The sequence below is a fragment of the Lutjanus erythropterus genome, chromosome 12 (assembly GCF_056507025.1).
Source record: "Lutjanus erythropterus isolate fLutEry1 chromosome 12, fLutEry1.hap2, whole genome shotgun sequence".
NCBI lineage: Eukaryota > Metazoa > Chordata > Actinopteri > Lutjaniformes > Lutjanidae > Lutjanus > Lutjanus erythropterus.
Window position 1 is genome coordinate 6851970 of NC_139328.1, and position 18869 is coordinate 6870838.

Sequence of the window (18869 nt, forward strand, 5' to 3'; positions counted from 1 at the left end):
TTCTGTGCTACTTGCCACAATATTTTACTTTATTTTTTTCTCCACAACAATCTGGCGATCCCCAGAAATGATCTTGCAGCCCGTAGGTTGAGAACCACTGAGACAAGATTTCAGACTCAGGAAGTTTCTGTAATGAGGCCCCCTGATCTTAGATCTGTACCTGAACTCCAACTTACACAACACATCACACCGCTGGGGTGGGGTGGGGGGGGACTACGCAGAGCAAACAACAGGGGGAAGGAGGGGGGAGAAAGGACGACGGACTGGAAGAACGACACACAGTCAGGCAGGCAAGCGGACAGACAGACGGACGGACAGACAGAGCATAGCTAGGCAAGGACTGCTCTCCTGAAGACACTGAGAAGCAAAAGTGCAAAGTGGTCGTTCTCAATCTATTCACATGGTTCTGTTGATGTTCTGCGCTGCAGTTAATCACATGACAGCGTATAAAAGGTGTGATGTGGTCGAGGAAAGACTGAGTGAGGGAGGTGCTTGCTAACGAGAGGCTAACTCTAAACTGAGTGTTGAAATATTCAAAATTAAATATGACTTTTTATAAACATATTCCTCCGTGTTTGCATTGATAACATTGCAATGTTAATGTTGCATAATGTATGCAGATATATGTACAATAGAGCATCTTCGTGTGTGCTTGTGTATTGCACATGGTTGTCTATCTATGTAGGTGTGAGTACTATATGTGTGCATAATACTATGTCTATCAGGTACGTCTCTGGTGTTCTTGTGCACACGCATGTGTCCTCGCTCCCTCACCCTCCCCGCCCCCCCCTCAGCTGCGGCCCTCCTCGGCTGAGCGCTGGTCCGACTTGAGCTTGACGAACTCCTTCGCCACGTCGTCGTTGTTGCGCTGGGAGAGGATGCGCAGCACCGTCAGGCCCGTCTCGTCCATGTGGACGCGTCTGCCCAGCGGCATCCAGCAGGTGACGCTGCCCTTGCTGGCTATGTCCTTCACCTGCAGCACGCCCATGCCCACGGTGCGGTCCTCTCTGGCGAAGCAGTAGTCCTTCACACACACCTGCAGCTCGTAGCTCTCTGGACCCACCTCAGTGCCCAACGAGCTGAAATAAGACAGAACCATATCCATGTTTTAATTCACACCTGTGTGTATTCTTAAGTGGATTTTTTTTTTACTAATATTAAAGAAAAGAGCATTTCAAACTCTTTCAAACTTCTAGTACAATCAAGTCAACCACTGTCAAAAGGTATTTTGCAACCTGGACCCTATTCTCCCATGTTTTTGAAATTGGTCCAGTATTATTTACTTCTGACAGACTCAGATTGTGCCTGACAACATTATGGAAAGGGTCGTGACAGACAGACCTTTTTTAAAGAGCAAGATCCTTTTGTTTAATCACAAAAAGCTGTTTTATTGCTCTCACCAAACTAACCAAACTCCATTTACAAAATCTGTAATTTTAACAATGTCACTGTTATCTTCATTCAAACTTGACAGAAACAAAATAAAACTCACTGAAACCATCTTGGTTCGTCTTTGTACTTTTCCAACAATCACCAACTCTGGTTTGGTCGAGTGTGAAGGAGCATGAAAAAACAGCATGTAAGGCCAGAATATTTTCACACCTAAGTCAGTGAATTAAGGGTTTATTTCAACCAAATCTGAGATGGTGATTGTTGGAATTGTGGAAAGACAAGCCAAGATGTTTTTGGTGAGTTATATTTTGTTTTTCTCAAGTTTAAATGAAGATGACTATGACAATGTTAAAATGATTTTGCAAAGGGAATTTGGCGAGAGCAATGAAACAGCTGTTTCTGGTTAAACAAAATGAATCTTAATATTTAAATAAAAGTCTATCGATGTAGTGACCCTTTTCATAATGTTGTCAGACACTCACGATAACAATCTGAGCCTGTCAGTGGTGAAACAAGCTCTTTTAGTGGACGTACTTTGATAGTGTGCAGCTGCAGTGCTCTCCCTCAATACTGGACCAATTTAAAAAATATATTGTCTCCAGTGGTCACTTACACACAAAAACATTGGAAAATAAGGTTCAGGTTGAAAAATACACATGTTACCCTTTAACCATGATGCAGATAAACAGATCCAGCAGAAACGATAGATACTCACTACTGGAAGCTTTCACCAAACTTGGGCGACCAGGTGTTGTTCTTGGACTTGGTAGCAAATTTCCTCTTCTTGTCGCTGAGGTGAGGGCCGATGATGTAGACCTCCACGAAGGGCCTGAAGCCCTGCGCTTTCCATTTCAGGTCATTAGCAGCCACCACTGGAGGATCAAAGTAGGTTGAGTTAAAGAGGGAAGGAAAGAGGAGACGATAAGAAGTACAGAATAATAACTGAGAGATCTCAGAAAAGTGGGACAGTGGTGCAGTCTGCTCTGCGTTCTCACCTTTCACACTGATCTTGTGTTCTCCGTTAGGCTGGGGTAAAATGTCCACACACATGACCACCTCGCCAACAGCATCCACTCCAGATGCTGTGAAGACAGTAAGTTCAGGGCTGATTTTAGATATACTGATGTCATTAGCTTCCCCTTTTTGACCAAAAAAGAAGCAAAAAGGTTCCTGATTATGATAAATTCTTTCACCTATTAACTAATTTGAAGTGCCAGGATTTGAGATTTAGTGGCATCTAGTGGTTAGCTTGTAGATTTCAAATACTTTGCCACCCCTTCACCTCCAAAGTGTATAGAACCCATGAAAGGTAAAAAAACATGAAAGGCCAGTATTTGATTAACTTTGATAAACTTTTCTCAATAATTTTCCAAAGATTTGTGTATGTATCTTAAAGAAAGATTGGATAATTAATGCAAGTTGTTGCAGTAGAGACAAGAAAAAAATCACTTGACTTTAGAAAATACTTGAAACAAGTTCATTTTAAATACATAAGCTATCAAACTAGCAGTTTTTATGTTAATAGGACTAAAAAAAAGTATAAGAATATTAAATTGAATTACACTCAGTCTAAAATACCAGAACCAGCCTTAAAAAGACACCAGTTATAGTTTGTGTGCAGTTGTACAATATAAACAACTATTTATGTGGTTTAGGTGGTGTGTGTAGGAACAACACTGAGGACATGAAGTCAGACCTGAGTAAGTGGTTGATTGTGTGTGTGTGTGTGTGTGTGTGTTTGCTGTGTGGCCATTTGTCTCTCTATTGTCATAACTGGTGTGTTTTGCAGCCCACAAAGTAGCACAGCTGAGATATATGACTTGAAGAAGTGGGATGCATCAGCAGATTGTGAACTAAATTTAAACCACACACACACACACACACACACACACACACACACACACAGATACACACAAATACACACAGGTTCTCTGTGATAATCAGATGAGCAGGACTTGGCTGGGTAAAGCAGCTTTTGTGCCAGCTCTAATGCTGAGCAAATGGCAAACTGTAATGCAGCAATGGCTGGTAATTCGTTCTTAACACTCACTTGACGCTCAAGGGAAAAAATGAAACTGAAAAAATCCCAAACTGCAACAAAAGTTTCCTGAAGAAAAGCTACTTTTCATCAGTGCACACAAACTGTGCACGACTCCTTCTTTTATTCATCGTGTCTCGCACATCCCACGCTCTCCTTGATCTTAAGTTCCTGTGGTTATTACATCCGAACTCTCACCTGGTCAGCTGTGCGTCTTTCTACATATATAATAAGCTTCATCTACCACCACAAGCCCTATGCATAAGTCATGCTTCTTCTCAACCAGCTGATAAAAAGGAGTTCAAACAGGAGAATAAAAGGGAGGAAAAACAAGAAGCGAGTCGGGGCTGTGCCGAGGGCTAACACGGCTCGCTGTCTCGGGTTATCTTTGGTCGATGACAGTTTGATCACACAGATGTCTGAGCTGCTCTGGGTTGCTCTGGGGGACACGCAGGTTTTTACATAACACTGCTGACACGTACGTTTCTCTGGTGGTGTGTCTTCGTTCGCCGTGCACCTGATCCCTTTCCCTCCGTGGACTGAGAGGAGACAAAAGAAAGTCAGCATCAGAAGAAGGCAAAGAAAGTGTTCATTAGTACAGCAGAAGGAAAACATGCATATGAACTTTTAAATACGGCAAATTAAAGAGTTGTGGCTGATGGTTTTACGGATATACTATGCAAAATATAGATTATAAAAAATAATGAATAGATTATAAAAACAATCCCTCTCAATCATCTTATAACCCACAAGAAGCGTGTGTGTGATTTTCTCATTATTTTGCTGCATTTGGGAGACTTTACCAACCTAAAATATTTGCACCAAGAGCAACTGACAAATGCATGTTCTACCTTTAAATACCTCAATAATATGTCCTTGATATTAGAGAAAAGATATTTAAAACTATTTATCATTCTCATTTTCTGCTCATCTAAAGTCCGTCTGTGGGTATTTCAGGTTCTACTGTTTCTAGAGTCTGCATTTGCATTTACTGGTGTTGCTACTGAAAATTCACTGAAGCAATGAATTAAACATTTTCTTCCAACACTGTAAGCAAGTTATTCTGTTTAATCTCATAATCCCATTTAATTCCATAAGCCATAGTAACAGTAAGAATAAGCAGTGGAGCTCTTTTGTGTGAAATTGTTTGAACCTGCTGCACGACAGTGTGTGTGTATGTGTGTGTGTGTGTGTGTGTGTGTGTGTGTGTGTGTGTGTGTGTGTGTGTTTTGCTGCCGTTTGAAGTCGCACCCTGAGCGTTCTGCGAGAGGACAAACTTCCTGATGAGTTTGTCCGTGGCCTGGGTGTACAGAGACAGGGCGTAGCGCAGAGACTGCAGGTCTGGACTCTTTTCTAAGAACGTCTTCTTCAGGCCCACACCACCGGCGTGGAAGTATTGCTGCGTAAACAGATGTGACACGACATGTATTGTAGATGGTTAGACAACAAGTAGGCAGGCAGACAGAGACAGACAGAGGGTGGAAAACAGAGACCTCGAAGTGGAAAAATGTTGTGTGGCAAAAGTGTTTAGTCTCGTGGAACAACCTTGTCAGTGTTGGTGCTATAAATGATAAATAAATAAATGATTTATACATATGCTGCATTCAAGTGCTCATTGGATGGTTATTCCAACTTGTGTGTCTTCATGAGTTTTGTAGTTGTATATGGAAAAAACATGGATTCTACAAAGGGTAGAGTAGCGTTGCTGTTGTTGTTGTGCTTGTTGTGGGCAGTGGGTAGGCTGAGACTAATACCATAATAGATGTGAACAAAAAATTGATATACAATGCATGAATTAATAAAAAGTTGTTAAGCAAACATTTACTTTTGTTTGCCATGTTACTATGTATATGACGTCCACAGACAATAACTAAGCAGTTATTCTGACTTTCCAAGTTATTCTAATTTGTTTATGTGAATTTTTCACAGCTGGAAACTAATTTTTCCTCTTATTTCAACACCAAATTACACCATTTATTACACTTTAGTGAAGTCCAGTGAAGTCAAAGTCTGATATGTCCATTTGTCAGTTGTTTTTTTAGGGAAAGCTCAAACATATTTTAATATTTCCACACCCAAACTATAATACTTTAAAGTAAGAATCAAAAGCACAAATTTCCTTGTCAGCTGCTCTGCTTGTGTAACACATCCTACAATACCTTAATAGTGTCCAGTGCCAGTTCTATTACTGCACACTGCTTAGGCGTCAGAGCTTTGGCCTCCTCTCGTCCCATGTGCTCCTGCAGGACAGATCAAACAAAAAAGTCAGTCCACATTTGAGATATATTCCATTTGTTGCGAATTTTAATGCTGTCGTCCTGTTTTCATCACCTTGAGTTTGGACAGCTGGCCCAACTCCTTCGCTGCGTTGAAGATCATCTGAGTTCCCTGTCATGGAGAGACGTGAGAAAAGTGAGAACGGTGCAGAGAGAAATAAAGGAGTGGTGTTTGAGACGTATGCAGTTGAGGAATATTTGCAGAGTGAGAGGTGAGTTCAGGAGGTTCAGTGAGGACACGCAGCTGCAGATACAAGAGTTTGAAGAGTGGGATTCTATAATAATTTTAATAAACATTCACAATAATCAAGCTTCACACTGGTAGAGAAAGACAGTCTGAGTGCTTTGGTGTACAGTCAGTCAGTACTTTGGGGACTCATAGGCAGGTAATGTTCTCTCTGGCGCACCGTGCTGCCATTTAGATCAAGTTTTGATGCACTGATATTCACAGAGAGGAGGAAAGAATTGAAAAGAAAAGGCTGACAAATGCTACAGATGGTGATGTTGAAGCTCCTGTTATAAATAGAGTGTTTCTTCATGCTTACAGAGGCTGCACACACATACATACTTACAATAACCTAAGAAAGGGAGGAAGGCAGAGAGAATGGGGTAATGGTAGGATAGATGAGTTAATGTACAATCACAATGGAAGCCAGCAATGAAAAGCAATGAAATTCAGAAGCAGAGAAAAAAAAAAAGGTGACGAAAATGGGAGTGAATGTCTTCTTTTAACGTACCGTCTGGTCAGTAAGTGTTGGGAGCACAATAGTTTTTTCCATTGTGTTCATCACCAGTTTCCACAGCTCCTTCAGCACTCTCTTCAGGACTGTCTTCTCACAGATCTTGGCAAACAGCGACAGGCTGAGACACAAAAACACACAATCTGTCAGCATGGAGGCAAAACTCACATATTCATTTATTTATGGAATGTGTGTGTCTGTTGGGGCCATGGTAACTTGAGAGTTTGAGCAAGTTCATTCATGAAGTTACAAAAAACTTCTAAACATATTCGGTGTTTGAAGGTTTTAGATACTAGTGCCAGAGCAATGCTTGCATTTCAAAAGCGAAACAAAACTTTTTTTCAGTTGCTTAGTTTAAAGCTCCTCAAGAACTGAATTTCCCCCAATGGGAATTAATAAAATATGTCTTCTTCTTCTCTGCAAGAAGCCTTAAAAAGTGTAAATTCAGACATTTTTTAGGATTTAGATGAAGAAATATCTGATAAGAGTAACCAACATGGGGCCCTGCTGACAGCCATGAACTATAGCTAAAACACTGACTATAGATAAATACCTCATACAACCCCATTTCAAATGAGCCAAACTTTCCCTTTAAACGCCATTGATATTTGATATCCAGTCATATTTACTTGCTGTCAAGGAAGTCCATGATTGGCTGCAGCACGTTGTCAGCCTCCTGAACCACACTGCCGTTGGCCGGCACGGTCTGACCTTTGACCTGGGCTAGGATGTCTCCCATTTGCCTCACGTTGTCCTCGATCTGGGGCTGGAAACTGCATCAACACACAGAAGGAAGGACATGAAAACAGACTGAAAAATTAGCTGGATAAACCAGTTACAGCACCTCTTCGTTCCATGCAGGAATCAAACGGACACACCCACCTGACAGCAAAGATATGGCTGAGGTCGTCCATGACGTTGTTGAGTTTGTTCTGCAGCTCCTTGAGGAAGTCACTCGCCTCCACGTTGAGCTGGTAGAAGACAAAATGGGGTGATTACAGGAGCCGTGACATGTTAGCACAATCACAACAATAAGAGCATGTATGGAAACTCACGTCTTTGCCTCCCATGGCCTCAAACATCTTCTCCAATTGAACTCTGAGCTGCTGGATGTTATTGATGATGATACATGGCTGAGGGGAGAAAAAGAAAAATCGTTACACTCACTTCTCTCTTCCTTTTCCTCTGTCTGCTCCCAGCGTTTTATTGTAATCAATCAAGGTTAGTCCTCCTAACTTTTTTTATTGCTTCTTTGGCGAAAACACTCTCGGTGATGCGGGGAAGGAGAAGCAGGAGTTTTCAGTAATTACTGCTCCTCCGGGGGCTCCTGGTCTCTCTGGGAGAGCAGCCCACTTTTCCCCAAGCCTACACCACATTCAGCTAATTACACAGCCCTAATTCACTTTGAAGCACTGCAACCTGGGCTCGGCTATTACACTGAAGAGTGGTTTATTGTGCTGAAATGAATCAGCCTGACCACATACACCAAACTGCATATATATATCCTAAAACCAAGTCTTGATGGAGCTCAAATTAAACAGTTAAATCAGTCATTGCTGCTTACACTGCTGACACAAATTTCCATCTGGTACCTTGTTGTGACAAACTTTTCTTTTATTTCTTATCCATAGTCAGTGCATTAGCTACAGTAGAGGGCTGCTGGCACGACCCCAGTTAGGAGAAGCAGAGATGAGTACCGGCACGGAAGCGAAGCAATCAACTGCTGCGCACTGGGTCAGCAACAAAAGGTACTTTAGCCACTTACAAAAGGTCGACCTAATAAAAAAATCAATATCAGTTTAAGTGTATGTTATATTGAGAATATTTTCACCACTTTACTTTGACGTCACACAGCATTTTGCAATGGAAATGATCGATCTCTCTAAACCAATTTTACTTTGCACAACATGCATCTACTACTGCCTTGAACAGTTAGTTTGTGTTATTGTGTGACTTCTGTGTTAGCGTGTAAGTTTAGTTTGGATTCACTAAAGTCACACAATAACACAAACAAACTAACAGATCGAGGCAGGTGTAGACCAGAAACTCCTGTTTTTTTAGGTGGACTGTTTTAAAGTGGCTAAAATACCTTTTGTTGCTGACCCTGTTCATTGCTTAGCTTATGTGCTGGTACTCCTCTCTGCTTCTCCAAGCTGGGGGTGTGCCGTCCAGAATCTACTGTAGCTAATACACTGACTATTATATACCTCATATAACCCTACGTCAGATAATCCGAACTATCCCTTTAAAACAAACACCTACCACTTTCTCCTTCTTGACATGATTTGGAAAGTCCTTGGCGATGATATCAGCGTAAGACAGCAGGACGTTGCCGATGGTCTAAGAGAAAAAGACAGAATCATGGAATGAACACACAGTTCCAGTGACAACTAATATTACACTCAGGTGAAGACATTCTGTGACAGCGTTAGCAGGTGAGAATCACCTTGGCGAATCTCTTCATGTAGTTGCCAACGATCTGAGGGTCGGGACACTCCAGCTTGCGGATGATTTCAAAGCTCTGATTGAGCTGAGAGAACACGTCCACCACGGAGCAGGAGAACAAAGCGTGCTCTGATGTGACCTGGAACTGGAGAGCGGGAAGAAAGAACAGGACCAGAGGGAGAAGAAAAGTATGAGAAGCTGTTCTGCGGCGGCGGCGGCGGTGCTGATGCTGCAGCACAAGTGATTTGATGAACATTTAAAGTGAAGAGTTTGATTCCTTCGGGGGGGGCGCCCTCGGGAGAAGTTCACAGCGCTGTTACGTATCACAGAGAATGAAACTGACGCTCTTCAGCTGCATGTGACTGCAATCAAATGATTTGCCAAAGTGATTCCTCTGAAAGGGGTTTGGAGAAGAGCCACGGAGGCGATCAGAGGGTTATGATGGGGAGCAGGGCCCTCATTAACAGCTCGGCCATTAGTGAACAGTGTTATGGTATGTGACTGGGAGTGGGGACCGCTGTTTTCGCTGACGTAGGGAAGCAGAAGCTGCCTCTGGCGACAGTAATTGGACCCAAAGGACTTCTGACATATGAGCAGAGAGAGTCTTCAGCTGCTTTGTATCGACTCTCTTGCTGTGTGGATATTTAGGTGTGAGTATGAGTCGCTGCGTGGTGTGTGTCTGCTCTTCTCCGCAGTGAAGTTTTTTTTTTTTCTTTTGGTATTGAGTCATTATTGATTGCCTTGAGGCCTTCAACTTGCTCTTCTCGGCCTGGAATGTGCTGAGTCAGGAGAAATGATGTGAATTGCCTGAATTTGCATGAGAAATGCATGAATACATTTTTTGGTGGGGAAAATGCTGCAGGTAGGAGGTCAGAGTTAAGCTTTCATGCTGTATTTTCTAACTGTCTCAGCAGAATTTGATTGGATTTTAGTCAAACTTCAGTTTCACATGACCGCCTGTTTCTTTTCTTGTATTTCAGGAGACTTTTCCTGCACACTTTGTTGGAGAAACATGACTCTGTTTGTTTAAGGATTAGTTTGACATTTTGAGAAATATGCGTAATTCCTTTTGTGGCGAGTGTTACATAAAAAGGTCGATACCACTTTCATGTCTGTGTGGTAAATATTAAGGTACCACTGGCAGCCTGTTAGCTTAGCTTTATATAAGATGTGAGATGGTATGAAACTTCTCAACTGACTCTTGGCCAGAAAGCAATTAAATGCATTTCTCAAAATATCAAACAAGTCATTTAAATAAGAGTTGGGGCAGGAATACAACTGAAATCACACATCCAAATTAAAACATTTCACATCATGTAGTGAACTACATGTAATTTAACAAATAATTTAAGTACATTTTGCAGTTGCTTGCTGGTAGTTGAACTACATTCATATTTGCATGGTGACTCCAGTTGTTGTGTAGTTAACTACTGAAACTCAAAACTAACAAGCCATAGAAGAAAGTTTTCTGTTTTTTTTTTTTAACTTTACCACTGTCTCTATACTGACTGATGAACATTACATACAAAACCAAAGCTGCACTTTCGTCACATGTAAATTATCAATTTGATCTTCTTTTTTTTTTTTTGCAAAGCAGGTTGAACTACTTTTCCTGAGTAGCTCCAGTTAACCAGAGTAAATTTTGCCCTTGGTTGGCTTTGCTGTAGTTCAACTTCTTTCAGTGTGAAGTAATTGGTAGCCTTCCCAACACTGAATTCTAGCAACAGATTGTGGTGAAGATGGGTTGCAGATGGGTTACAGATGAGAGCAGTTACCCCGTCTTTTTTGTCCCTCTCCAGGGCTCCATGTAGAAAATCTCTGGACACTTCCTCATTCTCGTCCAACCACATGATGACAAATGGTTCAAACCAGCTGCAGAACGAGAAATGAGCAGAGCCAACATGAGTCTCTGTGCCACAGTGGCAAATGTCGGAGGAAAGGTGCGGATGCTGTTTGTGAGACACTCACGCTGGATATTCAGGTACGTGCTTCTGGAAAGTGGGCAGCTCCTTGCAGTACTCGTTGTAGAGCCACTTCACCTTGAAGTGCAAGTTCATGTAATCTGCGCTTTTACACAGACGGTGCTTCTCATGCTCTGAATATCAAAGAGAAAGGCAGAATGAGGAAAGCCCCACTTCACCACACTTATAAACTAATGACATCCCAATAACACACACACACACACACACACACATAAAAACTTACCCTCCATGGCGTATTTCATATCTTGTGCAAACATATTCCACATGACTTCGGCGCTGATCTTGCCCACATTCAGTTCCTGGGGAAACCTATAAGAGGCAGAACTCAGATTTAAATCCAGCTGCACTAATGGCCCTCCATTATTTAACAAGGTAACCCTGATTCATTTTTATGTAACTCCATCAGTGTTTCCTCTGTATATTTTTAGTTCACACAGACAGCAAAATGCACCAGAGATGTATGAAACACCATATGTATATATATATATATATATATATATATATATATATATATATATATATATATATATATATATATATATATATATATAATACATCATAGGTATTTCATTGACAGTTTTAAAACGTAACCTGAATCCAAATCCAAACTACTGCCAACCACCAAAGACGAATGGCTGGTCTGTAAACACAGACTAAAGCTTTACTGTGACTGTGCATATCAAGTACAAATACATACAACATTATAATACAGAAAGATATTGTGGTCAGTATTGTCCTGTTGGATTTTAGGGCTGCAACAAACAATTATTTTCATTATTGATTAATATATTGATCATTTTCTGAATTAATGGAATAGTTTGTCCACAACCCAAAGATATCCAGCTTACTATCATAAAATGGTAAAGAAACTGAAAAATATTTATATTTGAGATGCTGAAATCAGAGAATTTTGACATTTCTTCTTGAAAAATGTCTCAAAACAATCAATTAGCTATCAAAATAGTTTGTGACTCAACCAATTGTTGCAACTCTAGTTGGATTATTTTGTTTGTTCATTTTTTTTTACAGCAGTTGTAAGTGCATCTTCTTTATTTTTCCAGTTCAGAACTGACAGGACAGACCTTGTGGCTTCAAACAAACAAAAGCTGTTTTGTTTTTGGCTGTTTCTCTTTCTGTTAAAGGGACAGTTCTGTTCCAGTTCCAAAATCAAAAAATGCATATTGCTCCTCTGGCCTGAAGTGCTATTTATCCATCTAGAGATTTTTTGGTGTGAGTTGCAGAGTTTTGGAGATATCGGCCATAGAGATGTCTGCCCTGACCAAAAATCATTACCCAGTAACTCAAGATAATCCACACACCTTGTTCTGTGCTGTTTAATTCTTTCTGGTTTGTAATTTTTCAAACATATTTTTCTGTTGCTTTGAGCCCCACAAGCCGAGTGCCGCTTAGTCCCATTATATTGGAGTGAGGACAGACATCTCTACAGCGGATATCTCCAAAACTCTGCAACTCACACGAAAAAATTTAGATGGATAAATAGCACTACAGGCGAGGGGAAAAATATGTATTTTTTATTTTAGGGTGAACTATCCCTTTAATGCTCCGACACATTCTATTGCTTTACTTTTTTCCTTAACACAAATCCCAAACAGCTTTTATCTAATGAAGCTGATGTTATGAATGGAGACTCACTGGTTAAGGCAAGGAGTGTAGGAGTTTTTGTCCTCCTCTATGATGGAGACGATGAGGGTGATGAGTTTGGACCAGAAGTCCAGGTTTTTGATGCTGGGACCCTGCTCATCTGGAGGGACGGCCTTTGACTGGAGACAGAAAGAGGTTATAAATCTTAGCAGCTGCATAGATTATGACTTTCTCTGTAGTGAGAGCATAGTAGTGACACTAAAGAGGAATTCTCTAATGGCCTCATCTGGACACACACAGACTTACAGGGTCTGTCTGATATTCCCTGTTGTAGAGGTCATGGCAGTTGTTGAAGATGTACTCGTAGGTGGAGTTGAGACAGGCTTTTACGCAGTCCTTCACCACCTGGCTCGCCCGGGGGGGACTCTGCAGCTCCTGGACCTGAACACAAACGTTACACAACATATGGTTGAATCCAATTCACTTCAAAGAGCTGTCAGAAACACAAACAGTCCCAGCAGGTGGTTATCTCAGTGGGAATTTAACCATAAACTCACTGAGCTGCACAAATCGCACCAGCATACATTAACACTCTGAAACACACACACACATGCACACACACAGTTTCATGATAATAGCTTCAGTTTGGATAGGGTAATGTTAAGTTTACGCCTCAGGCTACTTTACAGAAAGTGCTAGAAATTTGTAACATGTTTATTTTAGTGCTACTGTGAAAAGAAAAGAAAAGAAAAGAAAAGAAAAGAAAAGAAAAGAAAGATCTGTCTATCCTTCATCTTTACCTTCATCCTGAAGAATGTGATGCTAGTCAAGAGATCAACTGTGGACTTCAGGTCTTGTAGTCGTTCAGGACTGCTGGCAGGAAAGTTATTCTGAAAGTATATTCATAAGCACAGGGACAATTAGTAGCAGTAGTAAGATAAAGGAAACTATTAATGTGGCCTAATCTTTATCTGCAACTGTGCTGAAATTTTGGGTTTGAACATACTCAAAGGTTGTAGAATTTGAATGTCAGCGCTGTGAGCAAAGCTTCAAAGCTTCAGACTATTTAATATAGCTCTAATTAGCACTGACCACATCAAGACAACATCATTTTCACCTCAGTTCCAAAACAGAGAACAGGCATTCCCATACATGTATACACAGAGTGTTATGATAGAGAGAAGCAGTCAGTACCCGGTACATGGAAAGATCGATCCTCAGCGAGTTGTGCAGTTGATCCAGCAGTTTGACAAACCTCTCCTTCTGCAGGAAAACAGAACAAACCAGTGAGAAACACACCACAGCTTAAGATAACTTGTTACCATGTGAGTACACAAACCCGAGGCCAGATCTAACAAGGCTCAGCTGATTGGACGTTTACACATTATCCTGACTTTCATCTACAGCCCCGGAGGGACAGAACTAGTCTTTTCTAACAGTACTAGTCATTTTAAAGGAGTTTTTAAAAGCAATATTCAGTTAGAACATAAGGACTCTTGAAGTATGCAGTCACATATAAAGAAAGGACAAAACAGTACAAATATAACTCAGGAACTCACGCCAAAGTTTGATGCAGCAAATCTGTCCGAGGCAGAAACATTGTTGGAGGACTGGGTGGTGTGGGCGTAGTAAGCGTTGATGTTGGCGAGCAGGGTGCTCATCACAGCGGGCACTCCAGGACACATGTACTTAGATGACAAGCAGGCAAAGTGGCTGTGGGGTGGAAGAGGCAAAAAGAACATTTAGTGCATTTAAAAATGATTAACTACACTCTTTATCTACCTGCACTTGTCAAAAAACTAAATATATTGTGGTGGTAAGTGGAATAAAATGGGATTTGAAGGGATTTGATCATTTGAAGTAATGGCTGAAGGACTGACGTCATGGCCTGATAGATGGACTCCACTCCGTATCTCATGGCAAACTCGTCCACTATCTCCTGAGCCGTCTCCTCAAAATACACCTTCCAGGCATCATCCCCTTTGGCATCAGGGATCTTCACTACGCCGCCATTCTGCTCCTCAGTGGTGTACTGGAACAGATGCTGAACAAAGACAAAGGACAGGGACATATTTTTTATGCCTCAGGTTATTATTAGCAGTAGTATTATTTGAAGCAGTCGAAGGACTTGGAGAAAAAACACAACAATGATTTGCAGATTATAAAAAGAACTCAAATACATACTTCTAATCAGCCAGATAAAAAGATGAGTTCAGACACACGTGCACCAAACCAGTGATACAGTTCAAGTTTTTAGGGCATCTCAAGGTTAAAAATCACAAAAGGATGCAGACCGGGTTTGACCCACACCAGGTCTATTTCCTCATTAAGACCTGGATATACCAAAGCATCAAATTTAAAAATCCAGTAGGTCTGTGTGAAGTAATTGATTAAGTTGATCACCACCTCTGAAGGATTGCTCCACAGACTCAATCACCTCTACTCTTAAAAGACTATCATTACTATTATGACATTTATGGAAATGAAGTGCCATACGGTAATCAACATTGTTCATTTTTATGACATATTTATATTCTGACACTTTATATTTCAGATGCCTCTTAGTGCAGTAAAAACATTTACATGGGCAGATGAGGCGATATACAACAAATGTTGACTTAAACTTGATAAAAATGTTTATTTTTATGTATCTTCAGATCTACAGATTCCTTCTGTTGTATATTGTTTGTAATGTGATGGGAAGACTTTAAAATACACATCCAGCTGGGACACAAGCAGGGGGAATATGTGAAAGATACATTTGATTCAAGTCATCAGCAGGTGTCAGTTCTGGACTAATTGAAGCTGACTGATTTTTGAATGGTTAGGACTAAAACTTTTGTACTTTGTGTCTTTGATACAGGACGTATATATAGAACAATGTCAAACTAAAAATATGCCTAAATCCAGCTTGATTTTGAAGTTCATCATCCGAACACAGCTGATGTTTTCCCACTGCTTCACTAATCACAGGATAGTGACTCATCCTCTTCTTACAAGCCTGCAGAGAAACGGGAGTATATATAAAACTGTGAAATAGTGTATAGGACTTCATGAGTGTCTCATATGTAAGACTGTGTCCAGTTGATGTCTGTCTTATATCCAGGAATCCAAACCTCCCTACACTGGTGAAAATGATTTCCCAGGGTATAAAGGCAGAAACAGAGAATTTACAAGGTGATTGATTGTGTTAATGTGAAACCCAGAATTTAATTGACTGGAACTAATGAACTCAGCAGGTTCTTCTTGAATATTTAATGTTTTATTTAAAGTGCAAATAATCTCAACCACATTTCTACCAGATGTCCACTCAGACTGACCTCATGCAGACAGGTGTACTGGACATGGTAAGGAGCAACCGTCTCCTCTCCTTTGATCTCCACACTTATGTGCATCCGGATGGCTCCCGACACAGCAGACTTATCAGTTCTCTTGTCTGTCAAATGAAAGTAAGATATACACGCCTCCTTAGTTGGCTGCAATCTGTTCCATCTACGAGAGACAAGCGCTTCAATTATCTGTTTCTTGTTCTGTTATCTCTGCGCGACTTGCTGCTCCTCTCATCCGTCTCTAATTCTCCAGTGCCTTTTTCTCTTATCTTGAAAACTCACCCAGGTTGTACCAAACGTCCATCTCTCCGCTGAGAGTCCGGACTTCGATGATGGTTTGACCCAGGAAGTCGTCGCTCTCGCGCTTGAACCTCTGTTTCACGCGTGACTTGATGTCGTCATCCTCGTCCCACACGCGAACCTTGATGCGGTCAGACGAGTTGTGGCATTCACTGGATGAGGCAAACAGAGGAAGTCAACAACTGTGATGCAGAGGAACAAACTGTGATGGTATCCAAACACAGTCTCAAATTCATGTTTCTGATATATAACCATAGATATACTTAATTTCTTTATTTATTCCTGAATTTATCTATGAATTTGAGTCCTTTTAAGCATTTTTGCCACGTACTTGAGGGTATTACCCATGTTAATGAGTATTTGCCAGTGAGTTTGTGTGTTAAATGTAGTATATTAGCCATTCAAAATACCAAAGACAGTTTTTACTTATTAAGTTCAACTAAATTGAAAAAATAAAACTATTGCCTGCAATATAAATGCACAATTGAGACATTATCATCTCATCTCATAACTGAAAGCACAATTTTTGAGCTATGAGAATCAAAATGTTGCCTAATTCTTTGTCTTTTGGTTTAATCTAGACAGACATAATTGTCTTACAGTCATTACTTGGAGTGAAAAAACTGAATTATTGTATTGGTAGACATGGTAGGATTATAAAGATAGCCTAAGCTTTTCCATCACAGCAAGTTTAAAACTGGTCCCAGTTAATTTGGCTGCTATATGGTCCCATCCCAGAATGACAAGTCATTACTGGAACATATAGTTTTTTATATCTGTAGATATAACCCTAAATGAGTAATTATAGTGACATAACATTACATCAGCCAATAAAACTGTTATAGATAAGTTTCGACTCACAAGTGGAAGTTTTCTTCCCAGACAGGGTTGAGGTTGCCGTAGATGGTCTTGGTTCTCTTCTTGGTCTTCCCAACTTGAACCGTTACATAAGGGTCACTGGAGCCTGTTTTGTCTTTAGCCTGCAGGCCCTGAGCACACACCACTGAAGAAGAGATAAGAGACATTTAAACAAAAACCTAGACAGCTGTCCGACAACATACATTTTACTGTACAAGTAAAGTCTTTAAAAAAAAAAAAATTTTTAGGGATGAAACGATTACCACTTTCATGATAAACCAGGATGAAATTCCTGACGTTTACTATTATCGTTTCAAAATTTAATCATCATTAAAACTGTGTTTGATTACCACACTTTGAAAAACTGTCAGGCATAAACCAAAGTTTGAAACAGTCTCCCAGACGCTGGCACAGAATGCAACGTGGGTTTGTTTTGCGTCAATGTATACATAACAGAAGGCAGTGGCAGTGCTCTGGAGATTTTCCAGCCTTCTAAGAGGACTGAGTCTGAAATGTGGTTGCTTTTTGGTTTTTATAAAAGTGCTGAGGGAAACTTGACCGAAGATTCTCACCCTGAATGCAGAGCTTGTATTTATGCATTACACTACTATTATTAGGATAATGTTAATGCATATTTGGCTGGTTTGTTTATGCAAAAAAAGTGCATAGTGCTGTTGATAAAGTTTTCGATATAAAACATGGCACAGTAGTGTATCAGTACATTTTTTAACAATAGCATGATAACTGTGATAATTTTGATCACTATAATTGCAGTATGAAATTTTTATGCCATTTGCTTACATTTTACTAGAAAATCTTTTTACATCAACGGTAGGAAAAGAAAACAACAACATTATTGCCAGGAATCATGACATCTATTCCACAAACAAGCAGATAAATAACAGATCACAAATTTACATTAACTGGATTTTTAATCTGTACAACGCAGCTCCTTCTGTCCTGAAACCCTCAATTGAAATAATACTCACCTGTGATGCTGATCTTCGCTGACCATTTGGAGGTACCATCAAGCACACTCTGCTTGATTTGTTTCATTTGCACGCTGTGTGCTGTTTTGTCAAGGCCAAACACTTCCTGGATCTGCTCAAAGATTTCTGGTTTGTTCCTCTCTCTGATCTTCATGCGGTCCTTCAGGACCATGATGATGTTCTGGGTTCGGTCCTCCGCTCCGTGCTTGGAGCTCTTCTCTGCAGCTCCTGAAGAGACAGATGAATGAAGAGGTGGACGTAGGAAGAATATTTTATGGGTGCAAAATATATTCAGTATGGCCCATAGGCTAGCAGCTTATCTCCGGTTTCCCTCCACTACATGTCTTTAAAGCCACGGGCCAAGTTAAGATACCATCGGATCAATTTTGAATTGCTTTGACATTTCCTGGCCAGGGATCAAACCCCAAACTTCCTGATATTATGGCAGAAACTGTATCCACTTAGCCACTGATCCGGTGGAGAAAAGGGAGATAGTTGGAGAGTAAAAGACCAACAGATGTTTGTGGCATCAAGATCTTATAAGACTCTTTGGAGACAGCAGAGCGATGAATTATGCATTGCAAAGATTGACTCCAAAATCAGTCTGGGAATTGGATAAGTCACCCCTTGTGGAGCGGAATTAGACAAAGCAGTATGGATGCAAAGGCTATGGGTAGAAGAGAGGAGAGGAGAGAGGCAGGGCTATGACAGCACATTACTCAGGAGATAAATTGGAAAGGAAGAGGGAGGAGAATGTGAGAGTGGATAGAGGACAAGAATAATGGGATGTCAATCGGGCAGAAGGATACAGAGGAGGAGCTAAAATGGGTTTTTTGGTTTGTGTGGATGGCTGTGTGTGTATATATCTAAAAAAAAATAAATGCAGATTTTTAAAAGTGAGTTTTTTTCTGTGATCCT

At 40.6% G+C, this 18869-nt stretch overlaps 1 protein-coding gene across 1 annotated transcript in view; it reads right to left on the reverse strand.

Moving 5' to 3' along the window:
- The window catches only part of LOC146317495 (protein unc-13 homolog A-like), a 42615-nt gene continuing 23746 nt past the window's right edge, over nucleotides 1–18869 (reverse strand). Inside the window, exons 17-43 of the mRNA XM_084731718.1 lie at nucleotides 17952–18179; nucleotides 16966–17107; nucleotides 16087–16256; nucleotides 15796–15911; nucleotides 14356–14519; nucleotides 14035–14188; nucleotides 13670–13738; nucleotides 13276–13365; nucleotides 12782–12916; nucleotides 12527–12654; nucleotides 11097–11182; nucleotides 10860–10986; nucleotides 10667–10763; nucleotides 8893–9036; nucleotides 8709–8786; nucleotides 7502–7579; nucleotides 7329–7417; nucleotides 7076–7219; nucleotides 6444–6567; nucleotides 6279–6284; nucleotides 5762–5818; nucleotides 5590–5670; nucleotides 4682–4829; nucleotides 3913–3969; nucleotides 2388–2474; nucleotides 2108–2264; nucleotides 1–1079 (exon numbers count right to left, since the gene is read on the reverse strand). Of these exons, the coding sequence (XP_084587844.1) occupies nucleotides 791–1079; nucleotides 2108–2264; nucleotides 2388–2474; nucleotides 3913–3969; nucleotides 4682–4829; nucleotides 5590–5670; nucleotides 5762–5818; nucleotides 6279–6284; nucleotides 6444–6567; nucleotides 7076–7219; nucleotides 7329–7417; nucleotides 7502–7579; nucleotides 8709–8786; nucleotides 8893–9036; nucleotides 10667–10763; nucleotides 10860–10986; nucleotides 11097–11182; nucleotides 12527–12654; nucleotides 12782–12916; nucleotides 13276–13365; nucleotides 13670–13738; nucleotides 14035–14188; nucleotides 14356–14519; nucleotides 15796–15911; nucleotides 16087–16256; nucleotides 16966–17107; nucleotides 17952–18179 (3245 nt within the window). The 3' untranslated portion in view covers nucleotides 1–790. The remainder of the gene's footprint in view (nucleotides 1080–2107; nucleotides 2265–2387; nucleotides 2475–3912; nucleotides 3970–4681; nucleotides 4830–5589; nucleotides 5671–5761; nucleotides 5819–6278; nucleotides 6285–6443; nucleotides 6568–7075; nucleotides 7220–7328; nucleotides 7418–7501; nucleotides 7580–8708; nucleotides 8787–8892; nucleotides 9037–10666; nucleotides 10764–10859; nucleotides 10987–11096; nucleotides 11183–12526; nucleotides 12655–12781; nucleotides 12917–13275; nucleotides 13366–13669; nucleotides 13739–14034; nucleotides 14189–14355; nucleotides 14520–15795; nucleotides 15912–16086; nucleotides 16257–16965; nucleotides 17108–17951; nucleotides 18180–18869) is intronic.